Source organism: Physeter macrocephalus, chromosome 12, assembly GCF_002837175.3.
Source record: "Physeter macrocephalus isolate SW-GA chromosome 12, ASM283717v5, whole genome shotgun sequence".
Taxonomy (NCBI): domain Eukaryota; kingdom Metazoa; phylum Chordata; class Mammalia; order Artiodactyla; family Physeteridae; genus Physeter; species Physeter macrocephalus.
In genome coordinates, this window is record NC_041225.1 from 13,545,819 (window position 1) to 13,567,390 (window position 21,572).

At 47.2% G+C, this 21,572-nt stretch overlaps 1 protein-coding gene across 1 annotated transcript in view; it reads right to left on the reverse strand.

The window, feature by feature from the left end:
- Positions 1–21,572, reverse strand: part of MERTK (MER proto-oncogene, tyrosine kinase) — a 126,525-nt gene that overhangs the window by 87,744 nt on the left and 17,209 nt on the right. The window contains exons 2-4 of the mRNA XM_024129837.3: positions 14,038–14,458; positions 4,708–4,808; positions 1,231–1,404 (exon numbers count right to left, since the gene is read on the reverse strand). Of these exons, the coding sequence (XP_023985605.1) occupies positions 1,231–1,404; positions 4,708–4,808; positions 14,038–14,458 (696 nt within the window). The remainder of the gene's footprint in view (positions 1–1,230; positions 1,405–4,707; positions 4,809–14,037; positions 14,459–21,572) is intronic.

The window sequence follows — 21,572 nt, forward strand, 5'->3', positions numbered from 1 at the left end:
CAGGGGACACGAACTGCCATTGAGGACGAGAGTGGGGACAAGGCTAGAAGCAAAGAGACCTGTTAGGAAGTTACTGCAGTGCTGTTGGCAAGAGCTGGCAGTGAGGTGGACCAGGGCACTGCAGCAGAGACAGAGAAAAGACAGATTTGAGATGTACTGTAGGAGCAGAACCGACAACCTGCTGACGCATTCAGCGTGGAAAAGGAGAAGGAAGGAAGGATGGGCAAATGGTGATATCGTCTGCTAAGACGGGGAATTCTGGGGCAGAGCAATTCTTGGGGGAAAATCAAGAGTTTCATTTTAAGACGCTTCCATATCCAGTAACGCCAAGCAAGGAGCCTGAAGCTCAGGAGGGAGGTCTGAGCTGGAGATACGAAGTTCAAGGTTGTCATCACACAGATGGTCGTGAAGCCAGGGGCCCAAAGGAACTCTCAGAGGGGGGTCCAGGACTGAGCCCTAGGGCACCCTCCCACATTCAGAACTCCCGTCAAGGGAACAGGAGGAGTCAGGAGGCAGGAAGGAAGCCAGGAAGACAGGGCTTCCTGAAAGTCACCTCTGGCATGCAGCGTCCCTAGAACGTTTGCTGAGTGTGTGAAAAAAAGGAAGGATCGGGGGTGGTAACCTTGCCAGATGTTGCTGGAAGATGCAGTGACAGGAGCCAAAGAGGAGCCCGTTGGATTCACAGAAACATCAGTGGCGCCGACCCTGAGAGCACTGTCGTTGGAGCACGGCAAGGAAGCCAGGGCACGCCCATTCAGATGGACATGGGATGACCGCTGACCATCAAGGGCAGCCACGGCCTCACAGTGACTCAATCCTCTCACAGCCAACGCCGTGACCAATGCACTTTCCTTGCCGCCAAACCTCGCTGAGGTCGTCCCACCAATGGTTCCTGAAATGCAAGCCCTGCCAGCCAGCAGGGCCACAGCTGCCACGGAAGACGTGAGCAGGCCTCCCGCTGCCTAGGCTCAAGGACTCTGGCCACTTCGCCAACTTAACCACAGACACCCGTGGTGAGCCCGTCCCCACACCCCAGTCCTGCCCTGTGACCTCTGACCCCCCAAGATTCCCACCTGCCTCCCCCTCCACCTGGCCCCCACCCTCAGCTGCCTCACCTGCGGTTTTATCCGCCTCGACTACCTGCTGCTGTGCACAGCATGCTCATCAAACTCCATCTCCCTTCCACCATTCCAGGGCGAACAGGAAGTAAACCCCACAACTCAGACTCACCAGGAACGGTCAGAACGGAGGGGGATTTTTCTGGAAGTTCATTAACACGGCTGCTGTTCTGAACCCAGAAAATGTTGACGGGCTCAGGTGGGCCCACGGCCTGACAGGTGAGGTTGAAGGCTGTGTTTCTGGTGACATTCATGCTCTCAGGCTGCCTCGTAAAGTGAGGAAGTCCTGCAGGGGAAGAGGTGAGTGAAAGAAGGTTTTAGATCCACAGGCCAAGACACGGCCCCCAGGGGAATGGAAACCACACCGGAGCTTCGCAGCAGGAGTTTTCTCTGTCCGCCACCCAGGTCTGAAAGGGCCAGTTTTTACCTCCCTGAAGTTGGGTAAGAAAGAACAAAGAGGCTAATTCCTGCCAGCCTAGCTCTAGCTGGTTTTCTAGGACACTTTCCCAAAGGAGTAATGGAGATTCAGAACTGTTTTTTTCAGAAGGGAGGCCTGGCAGTTCTGAAATTAGGTGTTGCTCAAACTCCTGGGAAAAGGATGGCAGGTTTTCAGGATTCCTTACCAATAAACACAAAGTGAAAACAAAGCCACGTAAGAGTCTACCCATTTTTTATTTCTTTTTTAAATTTAAGTATACTTGATTTACAATGTTGTATTAGTTTCAGGTGTACGGCAGAGTAATTCAGTTATACATACATAAAAATATATTCTTTTTCAGATTCTTTTCCATTATAGGTTATTACAAGATAGTGAATGTAGTTCAATATCAACTATATTGCGCTATACAGGAGGTCCTTGTTGTTTATCTATTTTATATATAGTAGTGTGTACATGTTAATCCCAAACTCCTAGTTTATCCCTTCCCTTCTTTCCCCTTTGGTAACCACAAGTTTGTTTTCTATGTCTGTGAGTCTGGTTCTGTTTTGTAAATAAGTTCTTCTTTTTTTTTTTTTTTTTTTTGTGGTATACGGGCCTTCCTCTGTTGTGGCCTCTCCCGTTGCGGAGCACAGGCTCCGGACGCGCAGGCTCAGCGGCCATGGCTCACGGGCCCAGCCGCTCCGCGGCATGTGGGATCTTCCCGGACCGGGGCGCGAACCCGGTTCCCCTGCATCGGCAGGCGGACGCGCAACCACTGCGCCACCAGGGAAGCCCCCGTAAATAAGTTCTTTTGTATCATTTTTTTTAGATTCTACATATAAGCGGTATCATATGATATTTGTCCTTCTCGGTCGACTTACCTTTACTTGTATGATAATCTCTAGGTCCATCCATGTGGCTACAAATGGCAATATTTCATTCTTTTTATGGCTGAGTAATATTGCAGTATTTACACCACATCTTCTTTATCCATTCATCTGTTGATGGACACTTAGGTTCCTTCCATGTCTTGGCAATTGTAAATAGTACTGCTGTGAACATTGGGGTGCATGTATCTTTTCAAATTAAAGTTTTTGTCTTTTCCGGATATATGTCCAGGAGTGAGATTGCTGGATCATATGGTAACTCTATTTTTAGTTTTTAAGGAACCTCCATATTGGCTGCATCAATTTACATTCCCACCAACAGTATACGAGGGTTCCCTTTTCTCCACACCCTCACCAGCGTTTATTATTTGTAGACTTTTGGATGATGGCCATTCTGAATGGTGTGGTCTGCCTGTGTTTGAGGACAACCTATTTTGTGTGAGACTTTCAGGTGAGGGTTAATAAATTTTAAAATCTGTACACTTGTACAGGGCTGAACACTTTTCCAAGCACATTCTCATGAAAAGAGTATAGACAGAGTTACACAGTTACAACCCCAAGATCTCCCACTATGATTCCAGAACCGGGGTCATAGGGAAGGGACGTTAAGAATAGCTCAGAGAAAACAAGTTGGTACTTATCTGGGGCATGTGACAAAAATTTAACAGATCAAGCTAACTGGCCTCAGACGTTTAAACTGTGTTCTTTTGGGACTGGGAGCTCACAGATCTGGCCCCAGCAGGACTGATGTGGGAGTGGTAAAACGGGATTCTTTTTTCATGTTTCAAAGTTTTGCAAAACTCCATTTGGACCTAACTCATTCCTGCCCTGGGCATTTTTTCTGGGATTTTACAAGTGAAATGTCCTCTGAATAGTTTTCCCAGATTAGCAGCAAATGTAGGAACCCTCCCCTCTGGCTGATGCAGACAGATCCCTGTGGCACTGGCTGTCCAGCCTGGGATGGGCTCAGAGCAAAGCTCCAAAAGAGACTCCTCTGAGGGGCCCCTCCCTCAGGCCTCCTGCAGCTTTACAGGGTATCAAGTTCAGGTCTGCAAAAGAATGGGCAGCACAGCAGCCTTTTTGTGGGAGATGCTTCTCTTTGAAGTTCCTTGAAAAGCTAATCACCTGCTCTAAAGCCTGTGACGAGGAGGGTCAGGAGAAAGCAGAAAAGTTGTTCTGAAGGCTCTGCTGATGGGGCACCTCAGTGAGCAGGGATGCAGAGACCCTGGAGGGCAGCCCCTAGGACAGTGGGGAGTGGCCACTTGGGGTGATAATGAAGATGCTTCCTCCTCAAAGCCTCTCTTGACAGGCCCTGCCATTGCCGAACCAGACGTGCAAACCCCGAGATGCAGGACCAGGGCCCACCTGGCCTGGCTCACCTGCGCATCAGCTCACGTTCCCCACGAGAGTCCAAGTTCCCTGAGGGCAGAAACTGCCTTCTCCTTGCCTGTTGCCCCAGCTCTCCCCCACCAAGCCCATCTCATGTCATGGCATCGAACTGCACTGAATCAGGCGCCTGACAAATCCTAGGGCCTAAAAAGGAATCCCAGGCCGAGCTGCAGGCCCAATCAAGAAAACGGCTCACCCTCCCTGATTTCACCGTCCGCATAAGCAAGACAGTAAAAGATACTGAATAATAAACAAATTGGCACTTGACCAGGTGAGTGGCATCTGGTGCCAGCACTGAGAACTGGATAATAGATTGCATTTTGTTCCTTAACATAAAAAGACTTCAGTTGTTTCAAATTGTAAATAACCTTAGGACAAGGAGGTCCACAATCTCTTTTTATCTCAGCCATAGTGCGTAGGATAGAGCTAAATCTCTAAGAATTAAGTGAATCTCATAACTACCTAAAGTCTACAAAGAAGATGGCCTTGTACAATTTCAGTGCTTATGGATTTGCAAGGTTTGCATAAAGAGCTACAAATGGGATAAATTAGGAATTTGAGAGTAACATATATATGCTACTATATATGAAATAGATAAACAACAAGGACCTACTGTATAGCTCGGGGAACTATACTCAATATTTTGTAATAGCCTATATGGGAAAAGAATCTGAAAAAGAATACACACACACACACACACACACACACACACACATAATAAACTGAATCACTTTGCCGTACACCTGAAACTAACACAACATTTTAAATCAACTATACCTCAATAAAAACAATTAAAAAACAAACAGACAAATGGGCATGCCAAACTCTGGAGCATTATACACGAAGCAGTGAATGCAGGCTCTACAACAAACCGCCCTGTGGCCTCTGGACTCACCTTGCACCTCGACGTAGATGGGGTCAGACACGATCTCGTCGTTGTTTATTTTCATCTTACAGATATACGACCCATTGTCTGAACGCTGCACGCTGGTTATGCTTCCGGGAGAAACACAAAGATATTTATGGTGACGACCTTTAGAGTTCCTACTATGGGAATGGAACATTCTTCAACTTCTTTGTCCTTCGCGGTGATGATTAACATGGCTAATGTGTGTCACGTGTGTGTCAACATGGCTAGGTCACGGTACCCAGATATTTGGTCAAACGCTACTCTAGATGTAAAGATATTTTTCTGTGAAGGTGTTTTTCAGGTGTGATGAACATTCAGACCAGCTGACTCAAAGTAAAGCAGATGACCTTCCATCGCTTGGGTGGGCCTCGTGTAGTCAGTTAAATGCCTTATGAGCCTAGACTGAGGTCTTCCGAGGAACAGGAAATTCTGCCTCCAAACTGCCTTTGGGCCTCACGGCTGCAACATCAACTCTTCCCTGGGCCTCCCGCTGACACCCCACAGATTTCAGAGTTGGCAGCACCCACAATTACATTAGCCAATCCTTAAAATAAATTTCTCTCGCTCTCTCTTTGTGTGTGTGTGTGTGTGTGTGTGTCCTCTACTGGTTCTGTTTCTCTGCAGAACCCGGCCTAACACATATATTGTCACTTGTCTGGATTTCCATGGTAGGCTCTGTACCAGGGTTCTCTATATATCAGAGTACCGCCCCTCCAGGCATTTTGCAAATTTGTGGGGTTGTTTTGGATGGTCCCAATAACTAGGGGCGACAAGGTTTTCAGGGGCCAGGGGCGACTTTTCCACATCCCAAATGACCTTCTGAGACTAGAACCTAATCCCACTGTACATACACACAAAGTACTTTGCCCGGTGTTAATATCCATCTCATTTCCCAGGACCGTGAAAACGGAGGGCCAGTATCCCTTTGTCCTGTTTGGAACTTGGCTGTGACTCCGTCATCGTCTGGAAGATGGATCACTGACAGCACTGCTCCATCTGCAGCTGCCATGTGCCTGAGTGTAAGTCACTGTGGACTTTATTATAATCTCTCCTGGTGTGGTCACACCCAGCATTTACATATTCACATTCATATTATTTAATTATCAATTGCTTTCCTTTCGTTTCCCTCATATTACAGGATGAACATAAGATAGCTCATATAAACAGGCAACCTTGGCTCTAAGAGGTTCAGAGTCCTGCTTGCCAATTTCCCAATGTGTTTACAAACAGGGAGTTACACCACAGACGTGAAACCCGCTCTTAGCGGGGGTGGGAAGGGGTGAGATAATGAGGAACACTTTGAAATGCTCTCAGATGCTCTCCTAGAGAGGATGCCTTTATTAGCCCCAAAGCACTGATTTCTTCTCTGCACATCAGACACAACCAAGAAGACTGTGAATGAAGGAAAAAGAAAAAAGAAGAAAAACGTGGAGGGGTCCACCTGCCTTCCTAGCAGCTTGTTCCCCCATATGACTAGTTTATCCCAAAGCAAAACAAAATCTGTCCTCAACCTGTCAAGGGCTAAGGCTTTAAGGCTTAAAAGAGACCAGGAAGCTGGCAAGGTCAGAAGGGGTCCCATCCTGGACCAGGGGCAGCTTTATTAACAAAGCCCAGTCACCATCAGGAGCTGACAGGCAGCAGTGAAGGGTCCCTGGCCTCTAGAAGCCACGGTTTTCAGAACAAACACTGGACACGGTAAATACCGCTTCTCCCGACAATACCATTCTGCAGACCCCTATTAGCCTATGATAAACAGAGTAACGAAAGTACACATCAAGAACGGCATCAGTCAGAAGTCGGAGGACCAGAGCTGCTTGGGTTAACATCACCTCCTTAATGGTCTCAGGATCCAGCAGTGTGACTGTCCCCTGTCCCCTGCATTTCCTGATGTGCCAATCTAAGCAGTGCCCCATTGACTGGTAATACTCTGTCTTCTCCTCTCCCCTCATTCTTATGTAGGAGCGATAGAATTCTGGAATGCACCTGAAGAATGACTGTTGGACTTGGGGAGGATGCAGCGGTAAAGGAAAGGCTGGTCTCTCCATGCTTTAGGGCAGGAGCTGAATGTCACAATGCCTAGAGGTCACCAGGAAAAGACGGAAAGAGACCTCACAGGACAAATATCTCCAAATAACAGGCTAGCTGACGCCTCCCCTAGAATCTGCCAGGATATCAAGGTGACAGGAAGGGGCTGAAGAAAGAGGGAGGGGAGCAGGCGTCTAGGATGATGCACTGCCCATCGCGGGTAACACCTAGAGGCTGGATGGTAGGTACCACGTGGCTTTCAGCAGCTCCTGCAGATTCTGCACGGCTGACCAGTCTAGTCTTAGCAGTTCCAAGGGAAACCAAGGTTACGGCTACTGAAGAGAGGATCCTTTCTACTCATTTCACTAGTTCACTTTACAAGAAGCAACATTTTCTTGAGGCAAGACTCAGGGAGGGGCTGGATGCAGCAGACGATGAGATCTGACAGGCTGAGGACACCTACGCCCTCGGAAGATTGGGCTCTGGTCCCACGGCCTGGGACCCCGGTGCTGTAGCAGTCTTGCTGCATGACTCAGTGAGCCAGGGACCAGAGAGGAAGTGAAGGCCAGAGAGGGAGGCAGGGCACATCCCCAGGGGGACCGCACCCAGCCCAGGGATGCACAGCTCGCCGGGAACCCAAGAAACCAGCAGGCACGAATAACCGTGGAGCAGCATACCTTCGGTGGCAGCAGTCAGACCACACAAAAAAGTCCAGGAGTACCTTCAACTAGCCAGCAAGGAAAATTCAGACTAGGAGTAAAGCAGGAGAATGCAAAGGGAACGTGATCAAAACTTGGTCTTTCCTCATTCGCGTCAGGCAGGATTTAGCATCACTGGGTGAAAAGGACAACGTGCCTGCGTTAATTAGCAAGTCCAGATCCATCCTACCTATAGCACAGGAAATGTTTTTCACAAATAATTCTCTTGTTGCTTTCTAGACATCACGTAAAGGCTCCCAGGATGAAGGCAGCGTGTGGGGTGGGACTGGAGATGGGCGACTGGTTCCCCAGTCTCCTCCCTCTCCCCCGCAGGAACAGCAGGAAAGGCTCTGAGCTCAGAATAGCAACCTAGGCATTCGGACGATGACTTAGTAAGGAGTTCCAGAAAAAACACAGAAAGGGGAGCAGGGAGGCATCATTCAAGAAAATGTCCAGAACTGGAGATACGGGTCTTTCCTAACCTGACACCTAGGTGGGCAGCACAGCGAGAGAGAAAAGACCCACCAAGGGGCTTCACCAGGCAATGTCACACCTCTAAGACAAAGTGGAGACCCCCCCCCCCCGCAAAAGCTTCCAGAGAAAAGAAAAGCAGGTAATTTAACGAGTCAATCAGAAAAGCATCATGCTTCTCAAGAACAACTCTGAGAGCAAAAAGGAAACAGAGCAATGATTTCAAGATGACAGCAGGAAATTATTTTCCTTTTAAATTCTGTATCTGGCCAAACTACCTCAAGGTGGAGGTAGGAAAAACATGGCATTTTCAGACACATGAGGGCCCAGCAAGTGAGTGGAGGCTGGGCTCCATGCCAAGGTGACAGGGTAAAGCCAGGAAGAGGGGGAGCTGGGCTCCAGGGAACAGACGCTGGAAATCAGCAGGAACGAGGCTCCCAAAAATGAGAGCAAAGTTGACTCAGCCAGACCCCAGACCTGGAGGGCAACGTGTCTGGGCTGGAGGAAAAGGGACAGCTCCAGAACTGGCACCTCCAAGGAAAAACACCAGTCCTGAGAATTTGGTCATTTTGAGAGGAGATGCATATTTTCCTTTAAAACGTGGGGGGAGAATGAGTGATTGAAACTTAGACAATTCAGCGAACCAACAGGCAAGGAAACTATTAAATTCAGGAAAATCAAAAAGCTCTACAAGAAGTATGATGTAATTACAGTTGACTACATGATTCGGCTGAAAATAGCATTTCCATAGCCACAAAAATTGTGAACTCTGGGTACTGATTTAACCACAGCTATGAGTAGTACCCTATTAGATTAACATACCATGCTGGGGCCTGGCACGGGTATGCACACACACCACACGCACACGTACACACACACACGACTCATGGACTGAATATCTCTGGAAAGCTACACAATAAATAGGTCACCTCAGCTCCCCACTGGGAAAGAGCAGGGAGCTGGAATGCAAGAGATAACTTTTGGACAGTTAGACTACTCTACCATGTGTAGGCACTTGAAAAAAAAGTATAAGAGTTCCATCGGCTTTTGGTCAAACATCTGAACAGGGGAAGACTAAAGAAACCACAGATTCTGCCACAGCGTCTAGACAGGAACCACCTGGAGTGAGCCATGGCGGTGGGACAGCAGCTGCAAAAGCCCATCACACCAGCATCCCCTCAGCTGACGTAGCCCCAGGGCACCCTACAAGGACCCACAGCATCTCTCTGGCCCTCAGACCTATTACAGCTAGGCTGGCCTGCTCAGACATGGCTCGCAAGGAGTACCTAAGCTCTCAAGCCTTCTTAAAAGACATATAAACAAGGGCCAATATTGGATGAATGCCTAGAGTAGTAAAATTCACAGAGAAAGAATGTGGAATAGAGGTTACCGAGGGCTGGAGGGGAAGGGGAGCGGGGAGTTAGTGTTTCATGGGTGTGGAGTTTCAGTTTGAGATGATGAAAGAGCTCTGGATGTGGATGGTGGTGACAGCGGCATAACGACGTGAATGTACTCAAGGCCGCTGACTTGGATATTCAAAAAGGGTTAAAATGGTAAGTTTTATGTTATGTGTATGTTACCACAATAAAAAAAACACCCATGAAAAACGGAAAAAAAACTTTTAAAAGAAATACAAAGACGACCCACTGATAAGCATCCTGTTTTACCCTGCCATTGTTCAAATGGCGCTGACAGGATTCCATGGATCACCTGAGTTCAGGGATCTTGGACAAAACCTGAGCTGAAAGAAAGTCTGAATATAAAGCAAGTCCAAAAGTCTCAGGGATCAGTGGCTAAAAATAACTTTTCCAGCTGATGGTTTGGCTAAACAAATTAGGTTCTTACTTTCTAGATGTTTGGCTGATTTCTCATGCACGATTCCATTTTGGGGTCACAGGATAAAGAACAGCCAGCATGGCATCAGGCAGATGCACCCCACCCCGCCTGTGGCAAGGGTCTCAGCACACAGCGCCTGCGGGGGCCCCGCCAACACAAGCGTCTCAGGCGCCAGGAGCCCGCAGGGACCCAAACTACCTACTTAGCATGTTTACCAAGAAAATGTAGGAAGAAAGTAAAATCCTTCTAGCTTTAGCTACTGGGAAGGATGCCAGAATTTAAGAGTACTGGCAATACCTAGACTACAAAGAAAACAAACATCAAATACTTTCCCTTCTCCGTAAATCACCCAATAACTAAATCTGCAGGGCCTGTCAGTTTACAGGAACATCAATCAGCTTTTGTTTTTGCTTGAGGGTGAGTCTCCCCAAGTCTTCTGATCTCAAGGCTGGTGCCTTCCTGATGAGGGAGGCTTTTACCTGACGAGGGAGTGTTTCCACCTAAGCGAGAGAGCTTTCGACACCCCATACCAGATTTTAGAGCTATGTCCCACAAATTACACCCTCCTTTAGAGATCTCAGGGGAAGCTCTTGGCTAAGCAGGGTCCTGGGGCTGGAGGAGCCGATAACAGGTGTAGATGGGGCGGGATACTGGTTGGAGTGTCAAGGGGGGGTGCTCAGCCTGGTGACCTAAGTCCCACAGTCTAGCAACTGCTTTCAAGTGAGGTACCATCCAGGACTATGCAAGGGGTGGGGGGGTAAGTAGGGATGGTGGTGTGGATTTTCAGTATTCATCACCAAGCTGTCAGTTAAGAATACTCCAACCTACTAGCAGACACTGAATGCTTCCTACACCCATTAATGAAAGATGACTCGACTCTATCAATAATAATAGACATCTAAGTGAAACGTGAACTATTAGCATAGGATAGACCCAGCTCAGGAGGGCATCTGGATTTGAAGTCCCACATCAGTTACTTCTTCCCTTGTGTATGCCACCAGCCTTGGCATTTTGAAAATAATTTTTAACATTTTCCCTTTATAATTTCATTTGCACTCTCTATAAATGAATCTGTTTTACAATAGCAAGTTACAGTGGCATATCACAGCCATTAAAATATTTTGAAGACGTTTAGTAATATAGATAAATGTTCATCATACAATGATAAGTGCATGAAATAAGACATGCATCTATGTAATAAAATACTTATTTGATTTCAAGCATCTTATGAGTTCTATACGCTTGGAAAAGTTTTCTCGGGGTTGTGGGCCATAGTTTCCTCCTCTGTACTTGTTTGGTATCTTCCAAGTATTTAATAAAATATATATTTAACTATGACAACAAGATACATATATAACTATTAAAATAACTCAAAAATGCTTTTTTTATAACTAGTGGGCAGTTGCCTGTGTTGTGATTTGAAAAAGAAATCTCTATTCCTTGTGTCCAAAATGATGTCACCAGTGAATGGTAAAGCTTTCCTTAGTGTAAACTACTTATCCCATTCTTTCCTTCCTTTGGAAAGGAAAGCACTTATGATGGCCACTGTGAGGTAGAGGGGAAGGAATAACAGAGATGGAAGTTCCAGTGCTTTAAATCTGCACGCCTCTTAAACTACACCTTCAACCAGGACAGGTTTTGTTTTAGGATCAAAGACCAGAAGCCTGACTAACCCTAATTTTTAGAATGAGGTGTTTGGGAGTTTAGGTGTGGGGTGGGTAGGAGCCAAGGGTCTGCATGATATGAAAGAGAAAACATGAACCAATATCAGGCTAAGAGAGTTCAATGCAGCATCCACAAATCCCGCCAGGCTTCAGCAGCTCACAGCTGCTTCGTATTTAAAGCACAAGTGCAGGTGCAAACTGTGGACTCCCCAATCCGGAGACCTGATCATTTCAAAATTCATGTCCATTCTGTCCTTTATTATAATAACACCTTATAGAAGAATGGTTCCGTGATCTAACTTAAAATACTTTGTGTTTTTCTTTATAGTTCCTCTGACCCCTGCCTGTATACAGACATCTATCTTTTGCACATTCCCTTGAATAAACGTGGTCCATGCGGGTCCTGTTAGTGGCAACTCCAGCAAAAGTGCAGGCTAACGAATTCCTGATAAAATGGCATCCACTGAAAACCTAGAACTAGTGTTTAACTCTTCACTGTTTCTGGGAACCAGAGTGGATTTCCTTAGGGCCCGTGAAGATTTGAGAAGAGAGGATACTGCAGGCGTGCATATCAGGCTCCCTGGTTAAGGATGACCAGCTTACTATCTAGTGATCCTGGGCAAGACACCCTACTCTTAAGGACCTCAGGGTCCTCATATAAAAGACATCACATTAGGGTCTCCAACATCCTTCTCTCTCGGGAAGAAATTACACAAATATTGATAATCTTGATCAAGTCACTATAATTTACTTCACTGAATCACCCACAGCTACAGTGCTGCCTGTACATTAATAAAGTTGAAGAATATTCTAGTGGTGGACTCAGTGCTGTTCCAGATATTACTCAGTTCAGCTGAGTGTCCATCCTTTGCAAGAATTCTGATCACTAAATTTGCTTAGTTGGGAGGTCACATAAGATTTTTTTCTCTTCCAAATGAGTTTATGAGAGTTCAGCCGAATACATGCAAAAGTATACATTTTTCTCTAAAGTTCTCAAAATATCACCCAGTCACCTTCTGAACTCTAAAAACATCAGTTCAGAATAAGACACTGGCTAAGTTTAAAAACTCTCCAAATCTTTTGAATATCTAATGGCCCCTTAGAGCACACCTAGAGCTGCCAGTCAGGCGGTCCAAACCCATCTTCTTGGCAAGAAGACCAGGGAAGATGCAGCGGCTCACCCATGGTCTCATGGGGGCCGGTGGCAGGACCCCCACTTGGGACTCGCAGCCCAGAGAGCAAGGCTGCGCTTTCCTCCTAAATGACCCCGGGTGAGACCAATGTGCCAGCTTTTTGTCTCTATAAGCCTTTAAACCTTATTCATTATGAAATGGTGATTTTAGTTCTCTCATCAGAAGCTGTGTCTATATAATGGCAAAACATCTGTGTTTTGTAGTTGATGGAGAAAAAAATAGAGTCCTGGCCAAGACACCCGAGTCTTGACACTGGTGGAGAATGGCAGCCCGAGAGACCCAGCCAGAGTTTAAATCGACCAACGGGAAATGCGGAAACTGTTTTCTTTTCCTTGATGGTGACCAAGATAACTTGGAAAACGCTAGAAAGGGGGGTCATCTTATGAATGTGTTGACACACTAAACTCTAACTGGAGTCATCAGGTCTATGGTAACTCCGAGGTGGTTCTCTGAAAAGGAAACACACAATGATTCACCAGAAGACATGACACAGTCTGGAAGAGGCCCAAACATCAGGTTGGAGAAAGTGAAAACACAGCAGATCAAAGAGGGCTCCACTCGGAGCGGAGGAATCCCAGAGAAAAGCCTCTTGAGTCAACGCTGCCGGGCTCCGAATTCATTTTGAAACTTTAGTGACCACAGTCCACCTAATTCTAAAACTGTACATGCCAGGAAGTCCTGATGTAAACACAAACAAACAAACCCCCTCCTGGCTAAGAGGAAAGAGTAGAGACTGAACAGGGACGGTGAGAAGAGAAGCAGCTGTCTCACTGTCTCCAGTATCTGCGGTATATGAGGACTCAATCCTTGGGACGATGGATTATTCCAGGTTTATGTCCTGGCCTGGCTTATCCTTCTCACTCACTCCAACTCACTGGGCCTGCCCCTGACAACACAAAGTGGAATGCTGAGATGGTGAGCCACGTGGCCGAAGATCTGTCTCAATTCCCCAGACTTCACACTCTCTGCCTCCTTCCTACCCCAACAGGAGGGGAACATCAGTACCAGGATCTGCAGCCGCAGGGGGTGCTGGGAGAGGCAGAAGGGAGAGGAGATAGGGCAAACGAAAGGGGTGGAGGGCTGCCTTGTTTCACGTGAAAGTTCCACGCCCACCTGGTGAGTTAGATGTCTCCTCCTGCCAGGTGAGAACACTGTTCTCACTCGCTGGGAGAGCTCTTGAGTCCAGCAGGCCTTGACAGGACTTACAGGCCAGCTGGGAAGAGCATTTGATCACCAAGAGTTCCAGTAGGGCCAAAAGCCAATAGGAAAGAAATCAGCAATACAATCAGCTATTAATCTACACTCTAAATGGACCAGTGGGGTTGCTAACACAGAAAACAGAAGGCGGTTATTTCTTTACAAGCCTTTTGCTTTTGAATGAGCAAAAGCGTAGCAACATTTTAAAAGAAAGGAAGAAAGAACACTTACCTGAAGGAAGCGATGATTGCTGTAACTTCATCATCTGGATAAAACTGAGTAATTGCATGATGGGCTCCCAGCAATTCCTTCCCATCTTTCCACCAAGAAATAGCTGCACTGTCCTGGTATATATTAGGTATGTTGATCGAGCAATTAAACTTGACATCTTTGTGTTCAGAAAGTATTATGTGGCCAACCGTGTGATTAAATGCAAGAGGCGGTAGGGAGGTGGACCTGGCAGAGGTCACTCCGGGAAGGGCTGCATTTCCGGTGTGCGGTCTTCCAGGCTGGATGGGTGGAAACATGGAGGTGGGCTGGAACCCACTGGTGTGAGGAAAGGAAAATGGTGTGTGGTCAGTCTGCAGGCTTCTCGGGAAAGATACGGGGAACAGCGGGTTGGGCTTGGTTTCTTCGCTCACCTCAGCGACAGCTGCAAAACAGAAGATTGGATTTTTAGCTTTTTAAATAATGGAGTTTTCCAGGTTGGTCCCCAACTTAATGGGCCATGACGAGAGAGTAACGGGCATCCTGAATGTCCTCAGAAAGCATGAGCGGAATTTATTTGACACACACGAATAGTGTGAATGTTCTCTTTTACAAGTTCATTCATTCGCTTACTTCCTTCTTTCGAAGGAATACGTAAGAAATATAATGCCCCCATCAAAATTTTTTCTTTTTGTAAATTGAGACATAATTGATAAATATATAACATATTTGTTTCAGGTGTACAATGCAGTGATTCCATACTTGTATATTTTGCCAAATGATCGCTGCAATAAGTCTAGTTAATATCCATCACCACACACAGTGAGACACTTCTTTTTCTTGTGATGAGAATTTTTAAGATCTACCCTCTTAGCAACTTTCAAATATATGATACAGTACTATTAACTACAGTCAGCATTAACTCCATTACATTGCCAGGACTTACCTATTTTATAACTGGAAGTTTGTATCTTTGGACCACTTCACCCATTTTTTTTTTTTTTTTTTTTGGCCACCGCGCTGCGTGGCATGTGGGATCTTAGCTCCCTAACCAGGGATCGAACCCGCGCACCTTGCATTGGAAGCACGGAGTCTTAACCACTGGACCGCCAGGGAAGACCCTCACCCATTTTTTGAAATTCGTGACTTATTCCAAATCCCTCATACCCATCTCACCAGCACGGTAGGCAGGTGATGGAGCCTGAGATCACCTTCCTACTGTCTGCTCAGTCACAAGACTATGCTTGGCCAACAGTCTTGCAAAGCCTGCTGCTGGTCACAAAGGGGCGAGGTTACAATTCTTGTGCCTCAGCATGACCCACCCTAAGCATGGGGGAAAAAAAAATCAACATGTGCTTATGTCACCAGCTATAGAATGACTTGGAGCTTCCAGCAAAATGCTTGCCTGCAGGAATAGACCTGGAAATATTTTGATTTCATCCGACCCACAAGAATTTCTAAAAATATAGGCTCACATCATTGTACTTTTAGTTTTTTTTTTGTTTTTTTTTGGCTGTGTTGGGTCTTCGTTGCTGTATGTGGGCTTTTCTCTAGTCATGGCGAGTAGGGGCTACTCTTCGTTGCGGTGCGCAGGCCTCTCATTGCAGTGGCCTCTCCCGTTGTGGAGCACGGGCTCTAGGCGCGAGGGCTTCAGTAGTTGTGGCACGCGGGCTCAGTAGTTGTGGCGCACGGGCTCAGTTGCTCCGCAGCATGTGGGATCCTCCCGGACCAGGGCTCGAACCTGTGTCCCCTGCATTGGCAGGCAGACTCCTAACCACTGCGCCACCAGGGAAGCCCTGTACTTTTAGTTTTAATGGCATTTTTGGAACGTACATTCTATACTAGTTGTAATTTATTCAAATACGTTGACCACGGGTGGTGAGACAGGCAGGGAGGAGATACACAGGCTGGCATCTTGTGGGTGAGTGACCGGGGCTACACAGAGGTGCCCCATGCCTGCTCAAGGCGCCTCATGCCTCCTGCCATGCTCAGGACGTCACACCCTCCTGCGCTCCTGCGTGTGCGTGTGCAGGGGGTGCAGACTTAGCAAATAAGAACAAAAGACGCCCAGTTAAACTTGAATTTCAGGTAAACAACAAGTAATTTTTAGTATAGGGACTTCCCTGGCGGTCCAGTGGTTAAGACTTTGCCTTCCAGTGCAGGGGCTGCAGGTTCAATCCCCGGTCGGGAAGCTAAGATCCCACGTGCCTCGCGGCCAAAAAACCAAAACATAAAACAGAAGCAATATTGTAACAAATTCAATAAAGACTTGAGAAATGGTCCACATCAAAAAAAAAAAAATCTTAAAAAAATTTTTTGAGTATAAGGATTCAGTTAAGTACTTATTGGGTGGATGGAGGTACAAGCAGATTTGGGGGCAAAAGCGGGGGTCTGAGAATTTATACCTCTGGCTTCCTCCCTGCAGGTCACTCTGGACCACACTTATCCCTTAATGGAGGGCCGGGGCTCCTGCCAGGGAGTCCTCTCCATCCAGCTCTCCCCCACCAGGTCAACTCTCACAGTTGCCGCATTTGGGAACTGCGTCTGGGGTGAATGCCAGGTTGGAGGACAAGAGGTTTCACTATAAGAAACCAGGGAGAGCTCATTGCTTGTCCTTGAGGCTGAGGTCTCGGGGGCGCTGGGAGTGCAGGGGTTCTCTGCAGGCTCTGGGGGAGGGCTTTGTGGGTCGGCTGCTGGCTGGCCTTGAGCTCAGTCGTCCAGACAGATTAGTGTGCTGTGATGGGAGTGGTGATTTATTCCAAGGATTGGAGGGGTCAGGGTGATTCTGCAGAGAGGGGCCCCTGCCTCTCCTGTCCTCCCCACGCCAGGCAAACTTTATGTACGGGAATGGTAGGAAGAGGTGAAGCCCATCTTCTCTGATTTGCGGGTCCCTTCTGCAGTAATGGATGCTCCCCATCTTGTCTGATTTGGGGGGGTCCCTTCTGCAGTAACGGCTGCTCTGGCTATTTATCTTATGCCTGCAGACCCTCCTCAGAACACTCTTTTTCTACAGGCTTCAAAGCACTTACAATTCACCTCTGCCTCTTGGAGGGAAACGTACCTGCAGTCTTTCCTATTTCTTGAGGTGGGGAGTCAGGGGTTTTGTCCAAATAACTTTTTTTTTGTTGTGTGTTACATATAAGGCAAAAAAGTAGAGTGGGAGAAGCAAATGATGCTTCCTTTGATTTGTTTAATTTCCTTAAAAACACTGAACATTCCTGGGACTTCCCTGGTGCTCCAGTGGTAAGACTCTGCCTTCCAATGCAGGGGAAACAGGTTCAACCCCTGGCTGGGGAACTAAGATCCCACATGCGGCGGGGCAACTAAGCCTGTGCGCTCTGGCGCCCGTGAGCCACAACTAGAGAGCCCACGTGCTACAACTACTGAGCCCGCACACTCTGGAGCTCACCTGCCACAACTAGAGAGAAGCCCCGCACGCCGCAAGGAAGAGCCCGCGCACCGCAATGAAAGTTCCCGCACGGCGCTGCTAAGACCCGATGCAGCCAAATAAATAAATATTTTTTTAAAAAACTGAGCATTTCTAATTATAAAGTTAACACAGGTCTGTTGTAAAAAATTCAAATATTTATGGGAGCACAGAAAGTATAAAATGGAAACCTGTTTTGTAATCCCAACCACGCAAGATAACCTCTGGTTATAGTTTGGGGTATAAGCTTTAGTTTACTATGAGCTGCTCATTGAACGAACTAACGGCAAAGCCACCCAGTCAGGTGACATCACTGAAACTGGGGCGCAGCGAAACCCTGTAATCACTATGGATGGTTTAAAAGATAACTGATCTCCACAATTTCATTTGCCAGAAGCTGGTAGTATGATTTAATTGCCAACAGATATTTATATAATAGCACCTCCAGGTCTAAGCTTTGCTGTGACTGTCTAATGCGATACGGAAAGGCACTTGCCCCAGGAGAGGGGCGGCAGAGCATCCCAGGAGTTAAAGCGGGGAGGGGACACAGCTAACTGTGTGCTCGTGGGAGGCTTTCCCTGATCTCCCCACCACCACCCTGTCTAGTTAAACCTCCCAGGTCAGGTGCTGAGGCCCTCCCCTTTGTAACATCTGCAATTGCTCATTCAACTCCTTCTCCCCTGCCGGGCTGACTCGGAGGTGCTCAAAATAGGTTTGTTGAATGAACAGGTAAGGGCATGAATTGAAGGAGGGGTAGGGGAGGAGTGACAGGGTTTCAAGGGGCAGAGGTGGTGGAAAACTGGAGTGAAAGGAAGAGGCCCTAATAGTTTGGGAACACCAGTTTAGCTGCAGGGTGGTGCTTCTGTGCTAGGAGAAAAAGGAGAGATACAGTGAAATTAGGCTGAACGTGGAGAGCCCCGAATCCCCACTGAGGGAATACGGATTCCTGGAAGGTTTCTGAGCACCGGAGGGAGATCAGAGCCGTGCTTGACCGGGGCGTGGACATCTGCCTGAGAGGGGAGGAAGAGGAGCAGGAAGGAGGAGGCCAGGACGTAGGAAACACGGCAGGAAGGTATCGGAGCCTTAACTACGGAAGTAGCAGGAAGGATGCAGGAAAGAGAAGAGGGGCTGATCCCAAAAGCGTCCTCGAGTATCGCCACCATGTCAAAAAGAAAGGTCGGTTTCAGATGCAAACCACCACATACAGAATGGATAACCCACAAGGTCCTACTGTGTAGCACAGGGAACTATATTCAGTATCTTGTGATGAACCATAATGGAAAAGAATATGAAAAGGAATGTATATATAGGTATAACTGAATCATTTTGGTGTACAGCATTAGTTAATACAATACTGTAAATCAGCTATACTTCAATAATTAAAAAATATATGTATTAAAAAAAAAAGATACGTCAGTTTGACGCCAAATGTTTAGGAAGGGCGTAACACAGGGAAGTTCTCAGGAGTGGATACCTGGCAGCTTTATCCTGGCCATGGCTTGGATAGTGTGGCCCCCACAGGGAAAATGGGGATGTAATAATGGTGTCCCACAGGGTTGCAGTTAGGAATAAAGGAGTCATTACTATGTTTGGCTCATAGTAAGTGCTCAGTAAACATTAGCCATTATTACTTCTATTACTTTCTCTTTGTATCAGTAAAACCTGCCATGGCCCAGTACTTGGGAACTGCTGATCTACAGGGGTTGACGCTGAGGGCTGAACAACCACGCATGCTTGGTGAGGTTCTCACCGCACAGCTTTGGCAAGGAGTGGGGCTGGGCTGGGGTGTTGCCATCCGCATAGTCTTCAGTGTAAACGGTGCTTTACAGTATGTGCTGTGCAGTGCATAACCTCGCCAGCCGTGTGTGGGGGCGTTGACTGAATACGGAAAATGCGGGAAAAGGCAAGATGAAAACCATTCCAAGGTTCTGGACCCCAAAGTCAGGGCAATGATCAAATAGAAATTACATTTTAAGCTGCTAATTTTTCAGTGTTCTGACTACTTCGGTTGTATAATCTCCCTCCCCCTGTTTTTCCTCACGGAAGTGGAAGACTTTAAAATTATTTTGTTGGCGGGGGGAGGTAGTGACGGTAGGAGGATGCGATCAGCCCCAAAATTTTTTAAACTTTTACTTTTTATTAATGTGTTCTTGTTAGTTCATTTTCAAGATGACAAAAGCAAACGTGGTGGGCCTGTTGGATGATCCCCACCGTGGAGACAATGTTTTTAGCCAGAGTCAGAGGTGTATTAGAAGCCCACAGCCAGAGACTTAATGAGAATTTGGTCCTCCCTCCATGGCACACGTGGAAAAGCAGGCTGCCGCTGGAATTCACGAGAAATCTCCCCCTTCCCTTCCTCACTCCCATCTTCTTTCACGGGTATCTTGTCATGTGGACGGGACAGCAGCTAAAGTGGGAAGTTTGGCCTCACAAGCAAATGCAGCTGAACAACTTGGATAAATGGCCTCCCACTCAGGTCCAAGAGCAGCTGTCCACCCGTTCCAGCAGTTCATTGGCCCACCCCAGGGGGCCACATCCATCCAGTCCTGGAGTTGGTCGTGGAGCGCCCCTGCTGTGCGCCCCTGTGTTTCCAATGACCACCCGGGCCTTGACCAGATTCCAAGGCCAGCTTCATAAAGACAAGGACTGTGTTACCATCATCTTCCTCCAGTGCTCAGCACGGGGACAGGCCCGTGGGATATGATTAGCAAATGTTTCTTCAGCCAGCGAATAAAGTGATTAGACCTATGGTCCATTGTTTGAGGTTTGCCTTGTTTTTCTGAACAAATTTGCCTGCAGCTTCCTTGAAGGCTGGAGGCGGTATCCTCTGAACCCAGCCTGATGCCTGGCACGGAGCTGATATGCAGCGAACACCTAGAGAATAAATGGGTGTGACGCGGGCAGGGGCACTGCTGTGGCTCGGAGTGGGACTGGGGTGGGACTGTAGCCAGGCCTCTGCAGCAGCATCTCCTCCCCCAACCACCTGCAGCTGCGGTGGGGCAGATACCGAGGACCACAGCCTCTTAGACTCAAAACTGGGCAATGAGGGGATGCTAGGGAAGGAGCTATTTTCTGAACTAAAAACAGAGCTGCCATACAATCCCACTCCTGGGCATGTATCCGGAGAGAACTCTAATTCAAAAAGACACACGCACCCCTATGTTCACAGCAGCACTGTTCACAATAGCCAAGACATGGAAGCAACCTAAGTGTCCATCGACTGATGAATGGGTAAAGAAGATGTGGTACGTATGTACAATGGAACATTACTCAGCCATTAAAAAGGATGAAATAATGCTATTTGCAGCAACATGGATGGACCTGGAGATTATCATACTAAGCGAAGCAGGTCAGAGAAAGACAAATATATGATACCACTTATATGTGGAATCTAAAATATGACACAAATGAACATATCTACAAAACAGAAACAGACTCAAGGACATAGAGAACAGACTTGTGGTTGCCACGGGACAGGCGGGGGAGGAAGGATTGGGAGGGCGTTTGGGACTAGCAGATGCAAACTATTATATATAGAATGGATAAACAGCAAGGTCCAACTGTATAGCCTAGCGATCTATATTCAATATCCTGTGATAAACCATAATGGAAAAGAATATGAAAAACGTATATATATATGTATAACTGAGTCACTTTTCTGTACAGCAGAAAGTTAACACAACATTGTGAATCAACTATACGTCAATAAAATAAATTTTTAAAAGTAAGCTATTTTCTGTGTGATCAAGTAGCACATCCCACCCTTAAACCATGAATATTTGCTGAGTGCTCGCTGAGCGTGCATGCTGGCAGGCGGGTTGGTGGGCAGTGATGCTTGGGGGTTGGCCAGCAACTCTGTGGTTAGAGAGCCAAGGCCCACCCAGTCCCTGGATGCCTGACCCATGACCTCAGGAAAGCTGTGTCACGCTCTGACCCCCTGCGAGGATAGAAGTACCTGGCGGGGTGGGAGAAGACGATCAGATGATCAGGGCCTCCACAGACACCAGCTGCTGACCAGCTGCGGCTGTGACTGGCCTGCATCTGAACCCGGCCTGTTGAGCACACGAAGGAGGAATTTCTGAGCCTTGTGGGATTGAGTGCTGGGACTAACGGGTAAGGTGTGTCTTAGACA